A 23,081-nucleotide genomic window follows, 5' to 3' on the forward strand; every position below is an offset into this window, starting at 1 on the left:
CATCGCCTTATCGGCAACATGTTCTAATCTACATCTTATTTTCTACCACACCAAAAAAGCTCTACGACAGTTGTAGAGCATGACTTTATGACATTAGACAACTACAATTTAAACAGACATGCAAAAGAAGAGACAAAAGACAAAATGACATATACTGAGGCATAGTCCCATAAGACTGAGACTCAATAAAAATACAAAACCGCCAAGATAAGACTTGACTTGATATGCCCTATTCCCCATGTATATCCTTTCCTTTATCATGCTATCTTTTTTATTTTGTTCATCTATGATCAGCCCTAAATATTGGAATGACCTGACTCTTCAAATTCCTTCCCATTTATTTCTATTCTTTCCTCTCTATATTTGTCAGGTTTTTGGGTAACAATCATGTAAAGGGTTTTCCAATAAGGGCGGGTCGATGTTGAAATGGAATAAAACAAGCTGTGAGTGAGGTATGAACGAAATTCTTTTTTTATTTGAAAGGCCCATGTATGCCATTATGTATGGAATATAACATCGTTCAAATGTCCGCCGCGGCTTCTCACGGTGGCACTTATCCGAGTGGTCCAATTTTCAATGACACTGCCGCATAGATCCGGCTGAATTTGAGCGATGGCCTGGGTGATGTTGACTTTAAGGGCGTCGGTCGATTGCGGCTTATTGGCATAGACCTTCGACTTCAGGAAACCCCACAAGAAAAAGTCTAGCGGGGTCAAATCGCACGATCTTGGTGGCCAATTCACGTCACCTCTGCGAGAGATAACCATACCTTCAAATCGTCCATGCAGAATGTCCATCGTAGCGTCCGCTGTGTGGCACGTAGCGCCGTCCTGCTGGAACCACATGTCGTCTACGTCCATATCGTTCAATTTGGGCCAAAAGAAATCGGTTATCATCGTTCTGTAGCGCTCGCCGTTGACGGTGATGGCCTCACCAACGTCGTTTTCAAAAAAGTACGGACCAATGATGCCGCCGGCCCAAAATCCGCACCAAACAGTAACTTTTTGTGGATGCAATGCCACCTGGTGAACCTCGTGTGGGTTGGCGTCGTCCCATATACGGCAATTTTGCTTATCGACACAGCCATTCATCCAAAAATGCGCCTCGTCGCTAAAGATGATTTTTCGGCCAAAATTGGGGTCCTCTTCCAAACGCTCCGAAGCCCAGTTAGCGAACAAACGGCGTTGTCTATGGTCATTAACTTTGAGCTCCTGGGTCAGTTGGATCTTGTACGGGTGTAGGCCCAAGTCCCGATGCAAAATTCGCCAAGTTGAAGTCTGCGAAAGGCCGAGTTCTTGTGCACGGCGAGGAATTGACCGCCTCGGGTTCTCCTGCACACTTTCACAGACCGCGGCGATGTTCTCAGCCGATCTGGCGTTCCTTTGACGTACGGGTGTTGGCTGATTGTTTACCGAACCGGTCGTCTCGAATTTAGCCACCAAACGTTGGAGAGTCGACTTTGAAGGGCCACCGCGTCTGCCGTAAAATGGGCGCAACATGCGCAACGTTTGCACTAACGAACAGTCATTTTGATAATAAAGTTTTATCATTTAGACGCGCTGCTCAATCGTGTAACTTGCCATGGTGATTTGGCATCAGTGCCTGAAAAGGAAACAACATATTAGACAGACGCCACCAAAACAACATGGCCGCCACAGGCTGCCAACATCGACCCGCCCTTATTGGAAAACCCTTTACTTTGTTTTATTGACATTTGTTTCTAGTCCTAACCTATTTGCAGTTTCTTCTAATCTCTGGTATGTTTTCTTTAAATCGTTTCCTGTTCGTGCTATTATTGCAATGCCATCTGCATATGCGCATATTTGAGTGTTCTTTGTAAAAATTGATCCTCTCTTATCTACCTTTTGAACGACCACGTGTAATGCTAGTATGAAGAGTGTGGTTGACAGTCCATCTTCTTGTTTGACTCCTCTGTAATATGGAAATTCTCTACTTGTTTCATTCCCTATTTTCACTTTTGCTCTGGTCTGTTTCATTGTCATTTCTATTAAATTTATTAACTTGATGGGATCTTTAATTCTTGCATAGCTCTACTCAGTTCGGGTCTCCTTATACTATCAAATGCTCTTTTGTAGTCAATGAATAGAATTAGGAGGTCTATTGCATATTCATAGTGTTTTTCAATTATCTGTTGTATAATGAATAATTTGAACTGTTGTACCCCTGCCTGGTCTAAATCCACATTGATATTCTCCTACTATAGCTTCAGTATATTTCTTCAGTCTTTCATTAATAATACTGGTAAGGACTTTGTAAACCACATTTAGCAGCATTATTGGTCTATAGTTACTACATTCCGTTCGATCCCCTTTTTTGTGTATTGGGCATATTATTCCAACTTTCCATCCTTCCGGCATTTGTTCATCTTTCCAGATCCGTTCCAGGAGTTTATGGATTTCAATTTTCATTGTCAGTCCTGCCATCTTTAGCATTTCTATTATTATACCGTCTTCTCCTAGTCCTTTTTTATTTTTTGCTTTTCTAATTGCTATTTCTATCTCCTCCATTGTTGGTGGGTCTTCAATGGTTCCCTCATTGTATCCATCTATTCCTGTTGTTTCCACTAGTTCATCTTCTTTCCCTAGCTGTTCTTGATAATATTCTGCCCATCTCTCTAATTTTCTATGCTGATCTCCTATCATTGCTCCGTTTTTATCCTTATATCCAATTTCCTTTGGTTGGTATCCTTTATTTACTTTTTTTGATTGCGGTATATACTTTTGTTGTTTCATTTTGTCTACTCAAGTCATCAATCTCCATCAGCTGTTTCTTCATTATCTCCTTCTTTTTCTGTTTGCATGTTTTATTAGCTATATTCCTTTCTTCTCGATACCTTTCGACATTTCCTCTCGTTTTTCTTTGTATCATTTTTTGTCTAGCTTCGTTCTTTATCTTTATTACTTTCTTCAATCCTCATCGAACCACATTTTTCCCCTACTTGTTTATCTTCTCCTATTATTTCTTCTGCTACTTCTTTTAGAGTTCCTTGTATTTTCTCCCAGTGTTTTTCGGTTGAGCTCCTCTCCTCTGCTGTCCAACTTTTTTTTTTTTTTTAGCTATTGCATCTTGGTATCTTTGTCTGATTTCTTCTTTTTTCCATTTCTGCATATTCCATTTTATTCTTTTTAGTTTTTCTGTCTGTTGTGTTGTTCTTATTCTCTCTCGAACTTTTACTTTCAAAAGAAAGTGCTCAGAGTCACAGTTAGATCCTCTGCAACTTCCAATATCTGTGATTGATCTGTGACCTACCAAAACATGGTCGATTTGGTTTGTTGTTGTTCCATCTGGGGATTTCCAGGTCCCCAAATGTATATCTTTATGTGGGAAACACGTGCTTTTTATTATAATTTTGTTTCTAATTGCAAACTGATAGAGTAGATTGCCATTATTATTGCTTTCTCTATGTAAGGTATAGGCTCCACTTATTCCTTTTCTCCTATCCTTTCCAATTTGTGCATTAAAATCTCCCATGATAATAATTGAATCATATCTAGGTGTTTCTTCTAATGTTTCCTCCAGCTCATCATAAAATTATTCTTTCTCTTGATCACCTTTGTCTTCTGTAGGTGCATACACTGTTATAATTGTTATGTTTCTGAATGATCCTTTAACTCTGAGCTTGCTTATTCTATCACATACTGGCACTAACTGCAGTATACTTTTTCTTGCTTCCTTAGTTATTATGAAGCCTGTACCTCTCTGCCCTGTCCTTTGTTTTGTTCCACTATAAAACATTGTGAAGTCTTTTTTTGTCTACTCTACCCGTTCCAACCCATCTAATTTCTTGTACTGCTGCTATCTGTATACCATTCTTTTCTATTTCTTGTGCTATCTCCTGCACCTTTCTTGGGGCTAGCATTGTCTTTATATTCCACGTGGCCATATTCATGTCCGTTATCCGTTTAGCTGGTCCGTCATCATATTTATCCACTTTCCGAGGCACAAGTTGTGGTTTCTGAACGATTGATTTTTTCAGGATAAGGTTTTTAGCCTCACGCCAACCCCCAACCTGGAGGACCAGGTAATTTTCTGTTAGGGTTTTCTTCCCTTAGCCTTTATAGATCCCTCTATGACTATAAGGCAGCAGTATTTGGGACTAGGAAGGAATATTAGGATAGGATATGGTAAAGATGGGACGTTGTAGAACACCTTAGTCAGGCTTCTCTTCTGAGACCTGTCCAGCATGGGTGACCCTGCCGGTAGATTCTACCGCTGGCATAGCTCTCAGCCTCAACAAAGCACGCAAACCACTCCGCCCGCACGGTCAGTGCTACTTTAAGGCGGTGTTCCCTGGAGGGGAAACTAAGTATTCGCTACAGTAATTATTTGTTTAATTTCAGAGAGGATATTCTGTTCGCAACATTGTTGTAGACCTGAAACTGAAAGAGATGAAATTCTACAAAGGACATAGGATTGATGGAAAAATTCTATTCCCTGCTACTGGATATCTGGTATGGATCCTGTGTTGTGCATTATCATTAAATGTTATTTTAATTAAACCGAACAAAAAATTTTGGTGCTGTTAACTTGCCTCAAATTATCACGATAACTAATTTACTTTTCATGGTGTTGACTGTGGTGTACTAGCATTTAAACAAACAAGTGTTCGTAAAATTCAGTTAATAATAATTCCATTGTTTTTTATATCACGGATTAATTAGTGTACCTGTTAATTATGTATTTGCAATAGTCCAGTTTTACATGTTATGTCATACCAAAGTTGTGCAAGAAATTCTGTGCATTAAAAGTTAGAATTAAGAAGTCAAAATTAAGTACATTATTAACTTTCCAGTGTCTCGCGTGGGAAACATTCACGAAAGTACGACGCAGTGAATTAAAATTAGAGCCAGTGATTTTCGAGAATGTTCGATTTCTGCGAGCTACAGTCATTCAACCAGAAGGTGAGTATCGAAAGATTAATGTTTTGTCATGTAATTCCTAATATATACTTACTCTCAGGTAATTTGATACCATTGCTTCACTGCTAAAGGCAAGTTTCTAAGTAGTTATGAAACAGTCTCAGAATAATGATGTTGTCTGTATTTGGAGCACTTCCTCTGGGTTCTCTATTTACAAATCAGATATGATTATTTGTTACTGTTCCAAGAAAATAATCTTCTGTCTTGACAGCCCTCGACTTTTTCTTTGTTGTAAAAATCATTACACCCAACTCTTCTTGGTATTAAAATTTCATACACATTCGATTCCTTTGACTTAAAAAAATATTACCTATTATTTTCTACAGACTTCTAGACACACTAACACATGGGTAAACATTCATAATTCTGTTTTATATTCTATTGATAGTCCAGACCATGAGTTATGCAAGCGACTAGCACCTGTACTTAATTCCATATAGGCACACATTATTTACATAAAAACTGCCATCAAGAACATGATCCACATTCTCAAGAAAAATAGTTAATACAAGGTGTCTAAGTTACTAATATTTTAATGAATGAATGAATTAATTAAAATTTTCAGGTGCGTCGGCATATATGGCCATATTGTACATTTAAAGTGTGCGAGGAAATATCCTCTTATCTAAAGCCCTTACTTTAAAGCTTAGAAAAGAGTGAAATGACCCCCTTGAGAAATATTAAAATTGCAAGGTTGAAAAGAACCTGCACAGGACTTACACAACACAGTAAAGCATTAAAGATAGCTTAAAAATTTCCTCAGAAACAGTGTAACAGGGCAGCTGTTTTCAAAAAGCTAAAACTGTTGTTGAAACATTTTCACCATCTCCCAGCACGGATGATAAACAGTTGGGAAGATTAAAACTTTTTCTGAGGGAAGTAAATTCGTCACAGAAGCTGTCACTGTTTAATAGGATTCGCTATACAGGGTGTCATTTTAACGGCGCCCACGGACACAGATTCGTATAGAGGACATCAAGAGAAACAACTTTTCTCAGTAATATTTTTCCCGTTGGTGCGTCGATTCGACGCTACAGCCGTTCAAAAAAGACCGTTCTGCCGCCTGGATGCTGGCAACCCAAACAACATTTGATCCTATCTGTGACGTCATTTCCTGCGGCGAAACAGCACACGGCAGGGCTGCAAGGTGCACGCAAATTTTGTGAAAAATTACAAACTACCAACCACATTATTAGTTGTAAAACAAAGCGAGAAACGCGTCCAGTAGACCGAACATCATAGCCTACCAGCCAGAAGATCAGCAGTCATCTCAGGGGAAGGGGAAGTGAACCAACCATATGAGAAATGGTAAAAAACGTATTGAAAATTAAGTGTCAATATCGGATTTTGTCTCAGCCTACATGTCAAATATCAACAACAATAAATGTTATTGGACTTACAGCTTACATGTGGCTGTTTACGCCCAGCTACATGTCAAATATTTGCAAATCTCGTTGCAAGGTTGATATCTACAGGTTTGTGTCCAGATGCCATGTGGTACTTTTGTGCTGATAAGGGAAGTATCCGAGGTTCACGTTGTTACATTACAGCTAAAACACGTACAACCACAGTAACAATCTAATGATGAATTAGTAGCGAATATACTGCCCTGTTTACAGTTGCAAACTTACATGTGTATCCGGTGCACAGATAAACACAGTCGTCGGAGAGCATGTATTACTACTACTTATATCCCTGTATTTTCAATGATTTTTGCGAATTGTCTCATAATGCCCTGAATATACATCATATTAGCCTATGTGTTGCTTAAATTTAGAATTTTGAGTTCTTTCATTTTTATTTTGTCATCTGTTCAGTTTCATTGTGTCACATAGAACTAATATCAGAAGGACGAAGTGGATAGACTAAATTGTAGATGCCAACTAGGTAACTAGATTTACAAATATTTGACACGTAAGCTGAGGCAAAATTAGATATGACCACTTCCACTTGAATTCTATTTTATTTCTACCATTTTTCGTACATTTTTTTTTACTTCCTGTTAGTTTACAGAACGTGTTTTCTCGTTTTGTTTTACGGTATATAATGTGACTGATTGTAGCTATATCATTAATCACAGAATATGTTGCCGGCAACCCTGGAACGCATCGTATCACGACGGGATATGACGTCACAAATGCAATTAAATATTATGTGTGGTTGACAGCATTCAGGCGGCGAAACGGGCTTACTGTATTTATTGTACGCGTAGTTACTTGTAAATTTCCATTATATACTCGAATTTGGAATCACTTTGAAACAATATATTTGTAGTCATAATACAATTTCAGACCTTTTATTGGAGAGGTAAAACTTCATGATTTCTTACGCACAAACATACGATATCATCAAAAAGTAACATTTCAGTTCGAAGTTTATACTTAGTAAAATTACAATACAATTGTTTGATATATTTATATCATATTTTCTTACATCATTTGAGGAGAAGCTGTTGCTCTGTTACCGATACCTACAAATGCTAGCAATAAAACAATAGTAACGCTATCATATACATAAGTATGTATGTATGTAATATAAAGTTAGAAACTTTACAATGGGATTGGGATACAAACGTTCCATATACGACGGTGTATTTTATTTTCATGTTCTCGAGTATATAGTTAAAGATTTTTATCGTGTATCATTTGTCCATTACAATCAGGTATTGTGTTTTTGGTTTGGTCCGATATTTTACAGTAATTTTAGTGTATTTTCTCGTTTTGTAACTCACTGATGAAAGTCATTATAAGGAGGAAGGAAATTTGTGTTGGCTAAGATTCCATCACAGTGTCCTTGAATTTTTTAGTGTGCTTTTACTGCTCATTCAAGTTCCTAACTTTAATATGAAGATTTTCACTCCACCAGGAAAGGTTAAATTCACTGTCACTCTGATGCACGGCTGTGGATCATTCGAGGTGAGCGAAGGAGGGTTTGCAGTAATTACCGGGAAGATCTTCGTCCCCGCTGACGTAGAGAAGGAGATGAGCGACTTTCCACCAGCAGAGACTGAACACAATGGTGGACCAAAGTTGAAAACAGACGACATGTACAAGGAATGCCGCCTTCGAGGTTACAACTATTCGGACATGTTCAAAGGGATCATGGAAGCTGATGTAACAGGTGAATCATTACATATGTATATTACATGCAAAAATAATTGTTTCCGTAACTAACATCTTTACTCCATCCTATTCTTGTTAAACGTCCGTGATTGGAAGGAGATTGGAAGCGCTGAAGAAAGAGAACGCAACGCTCCGAGAAGAGAACGACACGCTGTGGCGGAGATTGCGTTCGGCGGAGACGGAGGTGGACAAAGTTTTGTTAACCATTTTGAAACGAAATAATTTAATATTCGATGGTGTGGAAGAGAACGGACATGAGACCTGCCAGCAGTCGGAGGAGAAGATCAGGGATCTGGCGAGGGAGAAGATGAACGTGGACCTCGACGATCTGACGGTGGAGAGAGCGTACAGGCTCAACTACAAAGTCTCGTTAAGTTCCACCACTACAAGAAGAAGGAAGAGATATTGGCAAGCCGGAAGAAGCTATAGGGCACCTTCATATTCCTCAGAGAAGACTTCTCGCCACAGATCCTGAGGCAGAGGCAACTTCTTACGGAACACATGAGGGATGCCAGGAGAGAGGGAAGACGGGCCTTGATTAGTTATAATAAAATAATAGTTGATGGCCAAGTTTTCGTTACGAACGACGACTGCTCCGACATCATCTGCGTTGGACAACAGCAAGGACAAGGAGGACGGACATTTGGCAACCAGGGACGGGAGGTGGATAAAGGCGAACCCGGCGGTAGCAAAATGGAAGGTCCACGAGAGGTCAACGGCCAGGAAAGGGTTGCTTCCCAGAGGAAAGATGTCACGGGTGGCCGCGGCCCGCACGATGGGAGGGTTTGGAACGTGAGGCCGCAATCGTCCAAGCAGGAAACAACAGGGATCCATCCACAGCTCACGCAGAGGAAAGGCACAGAATGACCTCCGGACTCTGTAGTGGAGGGGAAAGGGCGTGACGAGAACAACACAAGTGCGTCCTAGGAATTTGGATTTAAATGGTGCCGATATGTGTGATGTTTTAGACCGCAGACGTCCAAGTGTGATGGACAAGGAGAGACCATCGGAGCTGCAGCCGAAATCAGGTATGTGTAGGTTAGCTACCAGAATCAACGAAGGAGGGGGCGGGGGGTCACAAGTTAAAGATACTGAGCTGGAACGTAGAGGGGCTGAAGGGAAAGTTGCACCAAGAGGGGTTTAGAGAATACGTTCGGTCCTTCGATATTGTCGTCCTTCAGGAAACGTGGGAGGCCGCCGAAGACACTCCTGAAAATCTGAAATTTAGGATTTTCAGTAAATATGTAGGGAGGAAGGCAAAACGGGGGCGTAACATGCGGAGGCTGATGGTACTTTTCAAACCCGAGTGGGAGGGGAAAGTGATGTTACTGGATGCCAAGCACGATGGGATTCTCTTCGCGCTGCAAGGACTGAAATTCTGTCTTGTAACGATTTATAACCAACCAACGGGGTACAAACACCGGGATGAGAACTATTTTCAAAACTTAACCATGTTTCTGCACGAGGTTGAGGACAAATTCCCCGATGCAAGCATGCTAGTCGCGGGTGGCTTTAACGCTAGAATTGGGATAGATGATGTAATCGGGGGATGATCACAGGGGAGGGGGAAAGGGGTGCATCAAACGACGACTTGATATTTTATACACAACAAAGCAAAGACTCGCATGTGAATGCAGACGGGAGGAAATTATTGGATTTCAGGGAGGTTTTTAACTTTGTCATACTCAACGGCCAATGCAGAGGGGACAGAGGGAAATTTCACAACGTCACTGATAATGGGGCTAGGTCATAGAATATTTTATTATATCGAGGGACTTAACACAAAACATAGCAGAATTTCTGGTGGATGCAAGGACAGTGAGAAAACATCTTCCGTTAATAGCAACTCTGAACTACGGAGGGGGGGAGGAAATATGAACGAGAGGAGCAGGGAGGGGGCAACAGGCGGCTCTGGCCCCGAAGCAGTTCGGAGGTATCGATGGAAGGAGGAGGGCTCTCGGGAATTTTCAGATACATTAATCGACAAAATTTCAGCGCTCATGACGAACCAAATGTTGAATTTACTAACAGAGGGGGATCTACTTCAAGCATTAAAATTATACTAACATTGCATGGAGAGGGCAGCCAGGCACATGATACAGGATGGACGGGGGGAGGGAAAACTCAAAAGGCAGGATGGTATAATGATGCATGCAAAATTCAGAAAAAAAGGAATGACACAGGCTCTGAAAAAATTCAAAATACTCAGCAACGAGGTAAATATAGTAACGTATGTAACACAGCGGAAACTATACGCTACGATGCTGGAGAGGGAAAGGGGGAAATGAGAGGAGAGAAGGGTTAAGGCGATTGAGGAGGCCGTGCAACAGCGAGACGCAGCACAGCTGTGGAGAATAATCCGGAACTTAAGAGGGAAGGAGTACACGGATGCGGAGATTACCCCCGAAATGTGGGAACGACACTTTAAGGGAATAATGGGAGCCAAGGGAGGAAGAAATAAATACCTGGGAACAAGAGAAATTACTTGGGCACCTTCCTACCAATTCTAGATGAAGAAATAACAGACAATGAATACTCTCTAGCAATCAACTCGCTAAGAAACGGGAAAGTGGCAGGCAGGGATGGCTTAACCGCTGAGATTATAAAGGGCACAAAGAAAAAACTCACTGATGGCGAAAATGGGCAGGGAAATTATGAATGGGCTCTACCAGAAGGGGCTGTTTCCGGGAAAATGGTCGGATACCATCATTTGCCCCATCTACAAGGGTAAGGGGAAAAAAAGCAATCCTAACAATTACAGGGGGTCTCATTACTGTCGGTACTGAGCAAAGTGTACTGCCAGATATTATATTGACGTTTACAAAAATGGTGCAAAATTTTTGATGTACTTTCCCCTCTGCAAGCTGGATTTCGGAAAATTTTTCAGACAATAGACAATGTACTTTCATTGCAGACATTGATACAAGAAAAACTAGGGGTAAAAATTGTAGGACGTTGGGGTATCCTCCAGAATGATCAGATCTCTCCAAGCGGCATACGAAAAAGTTAAGTTTTGCGTAAAGTGCGGGAATAAGAGCGTTACAGAGGCACATTAATCAATACTGGGGGTGAAGCAGGGGTGCGTTCTCTCCCGTTTGCTGTTTATCCTCTTCATCAACACGGATCCACCAAAGATATCGGACATAAAGGTACCGCTTCTGTTGTACGCAGACGGCGTGGTACTGATTTCGAACACAACAGCAGGTCTATAGAACGGTCTAGACACATTACATGGATATTGCGGGAAGTGGGCCATGCGAGTAAATATCAAGAAGACCAAAATAATGGTATTTAAGAATGGGTATTTATTTGGTAAGGATGAACAATGGAAATAAGGAGGGACAAGTGTCGACAGGGTGAAACAGTACGATTATTTAGCTATGGTGATGACAATGACGGGCAGGTGGGCAAGGCACGTACACAGGAATAAATGTAATGCAATGTTTCCGTTGGAAAGAAACAAGAAAAATAAAATAGAAAGTACCAAATATACCAATCAAGATTCTGGAAGGGGTCTACGAGGCCACACCTAAGGCAACACTGTTCTATGGCATCGAACTATGGGTCTGGGAGGGAGGGGAAACTGTAAACGTCGTACAGTCTAGATTCCTAAAACAAGGGCTAGGAGTAGGGAGGGGTATGGCAAAAAGTGGGGCACTTAGGGAAATGGGAAAATTAAGAGAGGAAGTGGATGCCAAAATGGTACTTAAATTAAATAAATTAAATACTAGGCAAAACTGATAACCATGGAGGGGGGATATTTGAAGAAACTCTGTATACAATCGCAGATTAGGAGGGGGTAATGGAAGCCAATGGGTAGCAAAAATAAAGACTGAATTATACAGTATTGGGCTGGGATGGGTGTGGGAAGAGAGAATAGAGGGAAGAATTGATATTCAGATGGTAGAAGCCATACGTGCCAGACTGGAAGACATTAATAAACAAAACATTTTGGCAGAATGCGATGCAAAAATATCGTTAATATTAGCGAAAATAGTGGATACGGATCGAGAATGGAAAAGAAGGAACTACGTGGATTTGTGTGGGGCAAAAGAAAGGTCAGGATCGGCCTGATTCAGACTGAGGGGATGGGCACAAGTTAAACTAAAACGGGAGAACGGGAGCGTACAATGCCCGCTATGGGGTGAAGACGACACGAAATTTCAAATTCTCCTCCAGCGCAAAGAAACAGGGGAGGCAAGACAAAAATATATCAGGGAAATAAATGAATCTAACATTGAGGATATAATGAGAAGCATTATTAGGAGGGAGAGACCGAGAGGGGGGACGTAACATTGAGGATATAATGAGAAGCACCATTAGGAGGGAGACACCGAGAGGGGGGAGGTACAAATAAGGAATCTGGGAACTTTCCTACACTATGCCTGGGCAAAGAGAGCAAAGAAGCTCGGTGGGAATATCGAACATGTGTGAAAGGAAGGGTGGTACTAAATGAGTAAATAAATAAATGTGAGAAAATTTAGGAATCACTCAGGTAACAGTGCAAGTGTAGTGAAAGAGTTGAAATGAAATAGTGTTTGTGAACTCCCAAGCAGTGTGAATGTGGAAGTAGACTGAGAGGAGGAAGGGTGTAGGAAAATTGTACTAAAATTTTTCATCCTTGTATGTTATGTACAGCTGTACAGGCTCATACTTGAAATAAATTCTATTATATTCTATACCCGAATATAGTTTCATAGCTTTCGTGTTTGAGTTTTGTTTGAAGTCCGCTTTTATGCACAGAAAGGATAGTTGCGACTGGACCTACATCTTAAAGTGAGTTCCGAACCACCGGTTCACGGCAACATCTGTGGCATGCCTATTATTACAACTTCAATTGTGTGCAATATTTGCAGGGAAACACGGTTTACTGCGGTGGAATTCAAACTGGGTGTCGTTTATAGACACAATGATGCAGCTCGGCATCCTGCAGGATCAGTCTCGAGCCCTCCTCGTCCCAACCTCTATGAAACGCCTCATCATTGACACGAAGAAACACCTAAGCATCGTTGGGGAACTGCAGGAAAATGAAGGTAGGAATACAGTATATAATGAATTGAGTTTTTTTTATTTTTGGCGAGAAATGTGGAGCAGAGAAAATACAGTTAATGGCCTCCTCTACAGCGAGTAACTTGAAGGTTTCGTCAACATATCCGATTTAAGGAGACAAGAATCTTTGGTTTGAAACTGCGTTAGAATGTTTAATTCACCATATTCTCTGCACGGCACACAAACGATGAGAAAAATTGATTTAATTCATAAACAATCAAAGTTTTTATCATGTATTAGATTATGAGAAAGATGTATGAATATCTTAATATTTGATTTACGAGAAATATAGAGGAGTAGCTTTTGTACTTGTAAATCGAGTGTGTTACGAACTCTAACATTGATTCCTTCCTATTCTTTGTTATTTTCTTCCATATGCTTTCATTCCTTTCCCTTCTCTTCCTTTATTTTCCTTTACATAACACTCCACACTTCTTGAGATTATGATCATTGTAAAGGAGAAAGTATCGTCAACTTTAAATCATTTTAGTTGTGGAAGATCTACAAATTATCTTTCTCTCTCTCTCTCTTGATATCTATCTAAACCCCCTGTGCGTGTGAATAGGTGGCAGAGAGGCAAAAAGTAAATTGCCCCTCAGTAAGCATTATGGATGGCCCGAAAGTGTCGCCTCCGTAATTTAGGCGACTAAGAGAGAATGGTAGTAGTTTTTGCAAATGATTATCTGTTTGTAAACTGTTAACCTACAACAATGAGTTAATGTTCCCCACCTCTCTCTCTCTCTCTCTCTCTCTCTCTCTCTCTCTCTCTCTCTCTCTCTCTCTCTGTGTATGTGTGTGTGTGTGTGTGTGTGTGTGTGTTATATCTTTATTTTATATTTGATGTGATGCCTATCGATAGAACTTCACATGTGCATATTTCTAGAAATTCTTCCTTAGTGAATTACATACAGAGGCATAACACATATTCAATCCATTGCGTTGTATGCTAGATTGCTGAAAAATTATATATATATATAATTATCAGAATATTGAAATTTCTCCAGAATTAACTATTCCGATCAATGAATAATTATTAAATAATTATTTAATAAGGAATTCCAATAAATTATACTACATATTATGTGAAATTAGCAAGGTAACTGCGAATGGGGTTATTGGTTATTCTAAATCACAAAATATAATTCAATCATTGATCAACTCTTTTGAAGGTGTGGAATGTACAATCTACGAAGGGATTAACGTCGTAAAGAGTGGAGGAATTGAGATCCAAGGATTGAAGGCCAACTTCATAACGAGACGAGGCATCCAGACAAATCCTGTGATGGAGAAATACGAGTTTGTTCCCTATCTCAACCCTTTCGGGGAGAAACCGAAGGAGTTGGTTGACGTTGTGAGAATGTGCGTGCATGTTGTGTTGGAGAACATGTCTTCGGCGAAGATTAAAGTTGCCGAAGTGCCGGATGGAACACAGCAACTACTCTCACCAATCATTTCAGAGGTTGTGAAAGATCTGCCTTTCGTCCAGGTAACTTGTTTTAAGCACATCTTTAGTATATCGCTTTATCTACCAAGATTCAGAATTTGGATTTGGATTAAAACATACTTTATGTCAAAAGAAATTCGTTTCCTTTATATGGCGGACTTCTCTTCAGTCCGTGCAATTTCATTCTGTAAATTGTCTTCAAAATGCACAATGTCTCCAATGCTTTCTTCCCAAGAAACCGAAGCAAAATATTGAAGCTGAAGTGATCTTGTTTACTTCAGCTTACCTACATTCTTATCGACCTTATACGTTCGTCAGCTAAACCGTCAGTATCAGACAGGAATACAACAAGATCGTTGTATTTTATAACAATTGTTTGACCCTCCAACTATGATAGATACCAAATAAATAATACATTTCAGTTCTAATACATAAATTTATATACATTTTCAGCCTGATGTGACCATCTTCAAAAATAGCGTGGACTTGAGCAAACTTCTTCCAGGAAATGGATTCAGGATTGAAGAGACATTTCCGAACGGCGAGGCAGAGTTTGACCTCACCATTATTTCAGGATTTTCAAAATGCTCAGACTTGACTTTCAAGCATCTTAAGGAAGGTAGTTTCGCTATCGTTTGGGAGAAGGGATCAAATCCAACCACCATCTCTATAAATGGATTTCAGCTGGAGAGCATTGTGAAGCAGAGCATACGATATGCCACCCTTCATCTTCTAAGAAAGGTAAGTGGAAACTTGACCTGGTTCCCGCTTACTTAAGCTAAGTCAAACTTATTTCTGCATTGTCTCGAATTTCAACTGAATAAAAGCAGTCTGACTGTTAAAAGAAGAACTGAAATAAATCGTAATAGGTAAAGGACCCTAATAAGAGACTCTTCTTGTTGACTGCCTATAAAAGAAGGTATACAACAAAAAATAAAGGTCCTAAACAATAGTTACTATCTGTTAGTAGGACCCCTAGATATATCTTAAGGAACGCAATGGATAAAAATAAAATTGCTGCCCCAGGTCAAAATTATAATATTCTGTATTAGTAATCTATCCTATTACGAGTATATGTAATATTTTGTCAGATTTGATGCAATTAATGATAAATGTAAATAAAAAAGTTCAAAGTATGACAAATAACTCTGCGTGCTGCACCTTCGTTGCTCACTTTCAACTGGTGTCAGATAAGGACCACGACTCCTTCGAAGCAAGAGCATTGAGTTTCCGTAGTTGCCGAGAAATGACGGACTATACTGGAGACGTTAACCAAATGTCTCTTTTTATGAACCATTCTGTTATTTGCGTACTTTACCTTACCATACCAAGTTGAAATTCTCATCATATGCATTGATTTTGCAAAGAACAGAACTCTGTACCTACACGTGATATATGTATGTGTAAATTACATTGGCTTAGAGTTTGTATACTCTTCGAACCATCCAGTTTACGTTTTGTAGTAACTTTGCGTATCAAGGACAATGAGGTTAATATGTCTTATTTTACAAATAAGATGTAATTTGGAAAATTACATTATTATTCTTCTGGATGAGTATAACGGACATTATCTTTTACTATGAACAGGTTGTCTCACAGCCGGATCCTAGAGTGGTAAGGGTCACAGAGAAGAACTTCGATTGGTTGGAGGAAGTGAAAGCTGCAGTGGAGGAGAGCCACAAGAATAAAGGCAATGTGCTTCTGGTTGCACAACATGAGGCAATGAGTGGAATCTTGGGTTTGGTTAACTGCATCAGAAGAGAGCCAAATGGGACAAGTGTTAGGTAACTGGATCATATGTAGATAGTCGAATAATGTCAAGGTTTTTCGGAAAAAAATCTCTTGGTTAAAATTGAATCATGTTGAGACAAATGTTCCACCAAAAACAACTGTCTATTCCATCGACGGAAAAGGTTTAACTTTTGCAATGCTTAATCCCTATAACTGTAGAACCGTTAAATCCCTCCAATGATGATTTCCTCATTACTATTCGCAAGTTGCTACTTCCATCGAAATTGCAAGACATGTATGCCCTAAACAAAACGACAATCGACATGATACGTGCAGCAACTGCATTCTGCATGTCCATGCAACATTGGACACAATATTTTCAAAAGCATTTGAGTTACAGTTCACAAAAAAAATCATAAATTCTCCCTTCCATATATTATGATATTAATTTTCATAATATTGATATGTCCACGGATAGTATATATATTAGACTGCTGTAATAAGAATTCTAGCTTCTTCGCTCGAGCGAATAATTTTCGAACAGGCGAAACGAGCTGTATGCACTCAAATCCCAATAGTACAAGTATAACCGTAATTTGTCTGTGGAAGTGGGCCCTCAAATATGGATCGTTAAGTGAAAAACGTAGTGAAATTGAAACTTAAGTAACAATAGTCATTATCTCCATGTCAAAATGTAGTGTAGTCTCTTTCACCAATGCAGTGATACGTGAAAATGAAATACATGCCTATGGGCTGAAACTGCCAGGACGGATATTTTACCCATATATGTGCATTAGATTATTGTCACATCAAAATGATATAAAAAAGTAAAGTGCTCCCCTGTGCTTAGCACCACGCCATGAAGGCGTATAGGGGGTGTGGGGGTGATGCCCCACACTATTCTTGATCCGGTCGTGAGTGGGGGTGATGTGATCAGCATCACGCCCCTGACCGATTTTAACCCGTAGGGTTTCCCCCAGGTACCCATGTCATTCTACGCTGGGTGGGCGCCGGGATCGCTTCCAACGTTAGAAACGTTCCTGGATTTAAATCGGCCGGAGATCGAATCCGAAACATTTAGCATGGTAGTCAGACGCGTTACCGACTGAGCCACTGCGGCCATCACATCAAAATGATATTTCATTGTAAACTCTCGAGCATGGGAGAGATGAACGAGTATGAGTACGAGCGAAAGTAGTCCCATGCAGTACAGTAGTACATAAATATAGATTGATCAAATCTTCCTTATATTTAACCAATGCTTGAAGTAGATATTCCTAGCGTGAAGTAGGCTACGTCGAGTAAATTGCGTGGAAAAAGTAAGTTCTTAATTTCACTCTTTTCAAGTAGTATTTCATGGGCAGATATAAAATTACCCGTGAAAACAAGTAGTGTGTCTGTTTAAATAATTGGCAGACAAACAAGCACACAGTTTTATGTATATTAAGGTGTTAAAATTATATGTTTTAAGAAGTGTTTCTTTCTGAACAAAATGATACATAGCCAAATTATTTGAGTTTTCAAGTTCATAACTAATCCATGGAAAAAAAATAATTTGTCATAGTCTGCTTCAGGTTTGTTGCGGGACCTGTAACCAAGTCAAATGAAATCAACAAGTCTGAAAAAAATGGATATCTTTGTTTGTCAATCGGCATAACCAGTTTACTAAAAGCTGGACAACACTCAATCAATATTTAATTTATATCTAGTGCCATTCTCGAGTGAATGTCCAAGTTGCTCCTCCAGCGCCTCTGATCGTCGAGTTCAAGTGTACTCTTTAAAGTTGTAACTAATTCTTTCATTATTTGTTCTCTAAAATATGTTTGACTGTGTGTAATTCCAAGTCAATGGAATGAGAGTTACATGGCAGTTACGTTGCTCCTCACTTACAGGTGCGTGTTCATTCGCGATTCAGCAGCTCCTGAATTCAGTCTCACAGACCCTTTCTTCCGACAACAGCTGCTCAAGGACCTGGCGATGAACGTGTACGAGGAAGGGTCATGGGGGAGCTACCGTCACTTGCCCTTCGAGGATTCCCCAACCATCTTCACAGAATACGCGTACCTGAACACCTTGAGAAGGTGCGATCTCTCGAGTCTTCGATGGATTCAATCGCCTCTAAGGTGAGGAGTATTAAGTAACTAACTCTCTAGCCTTTTTAAACCGGAAGGGAAGGTTCATGGCTGCAGCAACACAGGCCTTCCATCTCTGTCTACCCTGAGCAAGATCTATACACTCTTTTCCATCCCCACCGATTTCCTTTAGGTCCATCTCAACGTTATCTCTCCATCTTCGTCTTGGCCTTCTTACTGGTCTCTACCATCAGGTTTCCCAACAAGAATCCTGTAAACTCCTCTTTCCTCTCCCATTCGTGCCACATGGTCTGCCCACCTAAGTCTTCTTGATTTAATTATTCTAATAACATATGGACATGAATACAAATTATGTAGTTCTAAATTATGTAACCTTCATCAGTCTCCTCGTCCCCTTTTAGGACCAAATATTTTCCTAAGGATCTTATTTTCAAACACACTCAAACTATAAACTTCTTTCAATGTAAGGGACCAAGTTTCACATCAATATATACAAGTAATAATACTGTTTGTATATTTTAACTTTTAGTTTCTTAGATATTAAACGAGAAGACAAAAGTTTTTGAAGAGAAAAATAACATGCATTTCCTGAATTAATCCTACTTTTTATTTCCTCTTTAATATATTTTTCATTTGTTAATATTTCTCCTAAGTATTTGAATTTGGAAACTGGTTTGTAGTAAACTGAGCGAAGAGTTTAAATTCAATACAGGAGTGAAATAAGGGAATGGCCTTTCGGCAGTATTATTTAATCTAGCATTGCACAAAGTAATGAATGTGGTTGACCAAAAGGGAACCATATTTGAAAAGTCCAGTCAAATATGCGCATATGCAGAAGAACAATACGTACACTTAAACAAATCTATGAGCAAATGGAAAGAGAAGCAATAAAAATAGGGCTCATTGTAAATGAAAAAAAGACAAAGTACATGAGAATGTCTAACTCTGAGATCAGAAGAGCACCTCAAGATCTGACATTTGGAGATAATAAGTTTGAGAGAGTTCCTTGTTTTAAATATCTGGGGACAATGGTATATAGTGATAATGATATGAGTAAAGTAATAAAGGAAAGAATACAGGCAGGCAATCGTGCATATTTTGGAAATAAGCAGTTTAGAAATAGACTGATCACAAGATATACAAAGCTTAAAATTTATAAGACACTGGTACGACCAGCTGTCACTTATGGATGAGATAATTGGACTTTGAAACTGTCAGAGAAAAATGCCCTTAGAATATTTGAGAGAAGAATATTAAGAAAGATATATGGACCTGTGAAGGAAGATGATGACTGGAGAATAAGATATAATGTAGAGCTAGTAAATAAAAGGCCAAGATATAGTGAGATTTGTCAAAGCCCAGAGAATAGAGTGGTTGGAGCATGTGGAGAGAATGATGGAAGACCGGATGTCAAGAGGAATGTTAAAAGAAAAGCTTCATCACGCAAGAAGAAAGGGCAGACCACGACTTCGATGGATAGACGACGTCACTGCAAACTTGCGGACAATGAAAATTAAAGGATGGTGAAGAAGAATTGATGATAGATTGGAATGGAGGCTGATTGTGGAGGAGGCCAAGGCCCACCAAGGGCTGTAGAGGCAGAAAGAGAGAGAGAGAGAGAGAGAGAGAGAGAGAGAGAGAGAGAGAGAGAGAGAGAGAGAGAGAGAGAGAGAGAGAGAAAAGTTTATGAAGGGAAAAGTAACATGCATTTCCTGAAGAAAGCCTGCTTAAATATCATTTTCATTTGTCAGTATTACTCCTAAGTACTTAAATTTGGAAACTGGTTCAAATGATTTATCAATAATTAGATTTGGAATATTACCTAACACTTGGTTTCGACCTGTAAGTATATTTGGTTTTCTCTTTACTAACTTCCAAACCTAACTCTTTAGCTGTTTTAAAAAATATTTTAGTATTATTCTTAATTGTATTTACATCATCCCCCAGTAAGTCTAAGGTAAGGAGTATTAATGTTACGTATTATTGTATTGGAAATTTAATTTTCTTTAACTATCTAAGATTCTTGTCTTAATGTCTACAATGCTACCATCATTAAAATCACAACATTGGAAGCCTTTGGCCTCTAGGTACATCTGAGTTTGAATCTAACCGGTTAATAAACTTTGGCGAATACCCGTCCTCTGACTACTTGGTGTGATATTTAAAGTGAAATGATTCACTCAAATTAGATTATAATGCTAAAAGCATGTATGTATATAAGTATATGTACGTATCTTTGATTGATTGTTTGATTTGATTTACTTTATTTTACAAAACTTTTACTTAGCTTTTTGAGCAACTTTTGGCTAATTTGCAAAGATTGGGGTGAGTAATGATGAAATTGATGAATGGACACTCACAAACATCCACGCCCAGGCCGGGATTTGATCCCGGGACCCCTGGCGTCGTAGCGCAATGTGCTAACCACTCCGCCACGGGGCCGGCAAATCTTAAATTGATTCGTCTACTTTTCGGATTCTGTAATTATAATGTATGGTCTGTTCTCTCGCATTACAGCACATCTAATCATGGAAAGATAAATCTTTGTGACGTGTATTTCTCAGCTCTAAACTTCAGAGATATTATGTTAGCTACAGGAAGATTGGCTGCTGAAGATGTAGTCAAGGATCGACTAGAACAGGTACGTATAAACACAAACGTCTGCATTATTTTTTCTATTCCGTGTTCTTTTTAACCTCTCTAGTCTCTGTGTCCGCGTGTTGAGTTGTATTTTTAGGATTTAAATGGACTCTTACACATTCTTTTGTAACTCTTGTTACTATGGTTCAAATATGATTATGTAATAAACCGTTGAACGCTGTACAAAAAACACACGTTCCCAACATGGTCAGATTGACGTATCCTTTTGTATTTGCGCTGTAGTGAATGATCTGTAGAATGCTCTCAAAAAAGATTGTTGTGTAAAATACACATCAGGAAAGTATCTTGAACTTTACTTGTGAACATTGCAAAAACTGTGCTTAACTGTAGGCTAGTGCCTTCTCACTGCATTTAGGTTGGCGGTGGTATTTACTTTATAATTTCGACTAAACTGTAAAACTGACACATTGCCTGTCCTGTACTGGACACGATTTTTGATTTTCTTCAAATATTACTATCTTTTGTTTGCAACTTTATTTGTACTTTCGTGTCCATTTTTCAGCAATGATTCCCAAAATAAAGGATATCTTGAAGTACCATATTATTTTTTTCAACTTATATTCCGCCAACTCATTTTGTAATTTTTGCAAATAAACTAAGGGTGTCCGGTAATGTAAGACATTCCCTTAATTCGATTTTTTCTATTTTGATGACAATATTCCATGTGTCAAACACATGTGGTTACTTATTTTTGTATGCTAATTCTTAATATTACTGTGATTTCAGTTTGTAGTGAAAAAATATGTGAAAAAATGTTCATGGATATGTTTAAATGTGAAATAAGAAATAAGATAAATTTACCTACTAATTGAATCTATCCTTTTGCATATCCTTATTTTACTTTGACCCTTGGTGACTTTGGAATCTGCTACAGTCAGGGACTGACTTGGTGTTCTTATGAAGTGGAGGGATAGTAAAAAAAATGGAGATGTCGTGCAGCTGTACTACGTACTATTCATTTTATTACAATAGGAACTTTCGGCACCACTTGAAGGGACGTGTGCTGAGCATAATTCAAATCCACCTACTTTGAGAAACACTTTGGATATGTTTTGCAGGAGTGTGTTCTGAGAGCTAATTCGATTCACTTAATGTTCATGAAAACTACTTCGTCACTCCTTGCAAGAGTATGTCTTTGTCAAGGATCAATTCCAACTGAAGAACACTTTCCACATTTTTGCAGGAGTGTGTGCTAGGCATCGAGTTCTCCGGGAGGAACAACAAGGGGCAGAGAGTGATGGGAGTTATCAAGTCGAGAGGCCTCGCCACCAAAGTGGAAGCGGACGAAAATCTCATCTGGAATATTCCTGATGGCTGGTCTATGGAGGACGCTGCGACGGTTCCCTGCGTTTATGCTACGGTAGGTTTCAAGAAGTTGTTTCGACATTTTATTAATTCATTAGATTTTTTTACTTTGCTTTTCTGCCACTTTTATTTTTTTTAGCTAATCGCTGAGATGAGGATGAATGGTGTTAAGATAATTTTCGTAAAACGACAATCAGAGACACGTGGAAAGGCCACCACAAAAGTCTCACAGAGGAATATACCGGCTGTGGATCCAGGCGCCAGAGTCTCTCTGGCCTGTAAATGCAGCGCAGGGTGAACTACGTACGTGCGAGAGAGATTGACATTTGAGGATTTGTGATTTCATAGAAGGTCAGCCCATTGAGAATGTGCTGTCTCGCAATGCAGCTATTGTGTTTGCATATTGCATACATGTAAAAATCGATGAGGGAAACTGAGAAAACGTTAGAATATCGCCTCTTCACACAGTACACTGACCCAATCGTGCAAGCAATACCTAGCATACCGCTGGCCTAGAACTAACATTCCTCAGTCGCTACTGGGTTCTGCCGCCTGATAGAGGTAAACAAACGGGTGGTAGAGGAATGAAAACCTGCAGGGTCAACACATTATGACAGGGAATAAAACGTCGCCTTTGGGATGAAAATAGGACAGTTAACGTAGATCACAGAAACCATCGCGATGAGCGCGGTAAGCGCTGCGAGCTAGTTGAATCACGGAGGACGCCCGAGGCGAG

The 23,081-nt window shown here is 39.5% G+C and overlaps 2 protein-coding genes across 2 annotated transcripts; both read left to right on the forward strand.

The window, feature by feature from the left end:
* The first annotated feature begins 1,497 nt into the window (after positions 1-1,497).
* LOC145983542 (fatty acid synthase-like) lies at positions 1,498-8,537 on the forward strand. Its single transcript, XM_083116619.1, has 5 exons — positions 1,498-1,506; positions 4,362-4,472; positions 4,814-4,922; positions 7,806-8,060; positions 8,308-8,537. Exons 1-5 carry the CDS (start codon positions 1,498-1,500, stop codon positions 8,535-8,537), a joined length of 714 nt encoding a protein of 237 aa, XP_082972745.1.
* A 477-nt stretch (positions 8,538-9,014) lies between these two features.
* LOC145983543 (fatty acid synthase-like) lies at positions 9,015-22,400 on the forward strand (the record flags this gene model as incomplete). Its single annotated transcript, XM_083116620.1, has 8 exons — positions 9,015-9,090; positions 12,919-13,095; positions 14,281-14,597; positions 15,009-15,296; positions 16,143-16,339; positions 18,179-18,409; positions 20,897-21,020; positions 22,224-22,400. Coding segments are annotated over exons 1-8 (1,587 nt in total), but the record flags the coding sequence as incomplete, so codon positions are not given.
* Positions 22,401-23,081: the final 681 nt, after the last annotated feature.

Source organism: Lepisma saccharinum, unplaced genomic scaffold (genome assembly GCF_977018435.1).
Source record: "Lepisma saccharinum unplaced genomic scaffold, izLepSacc3.1 HAP1_SCAFFOLD_1218, whole genome shotgun sequence".
Taxonomy (NCBI): domain Eukaryota; kingdom Metazoa; phylum Arthropoda; class Insecta; order Zygentoma; family Lepismatidae; genus Lepisma; species Lepisma saccharinum.

What these genes read in the sequence shown, in the direction of transcription:
- LOC145983542 (XM_083116619.1), top strand. An exon ending in TCCCTGCTACTGGATATCTG is followed by an intron (nt 4,473 to 4,813) that starts GTATGGATCCTG and finishes TTAACTTTCCAG; the next exon opens with TGTCTCGCGTGGGAAACATT. An exon ending in TACAGTCATTCAACCAGAAG is followed by an intron (nt 4,923 to 7,805) that starts GTGAGTATCGAA and finishes TCACTCCACCAG; the next exon opens with GAAAGGTTAAATTCACTGTC.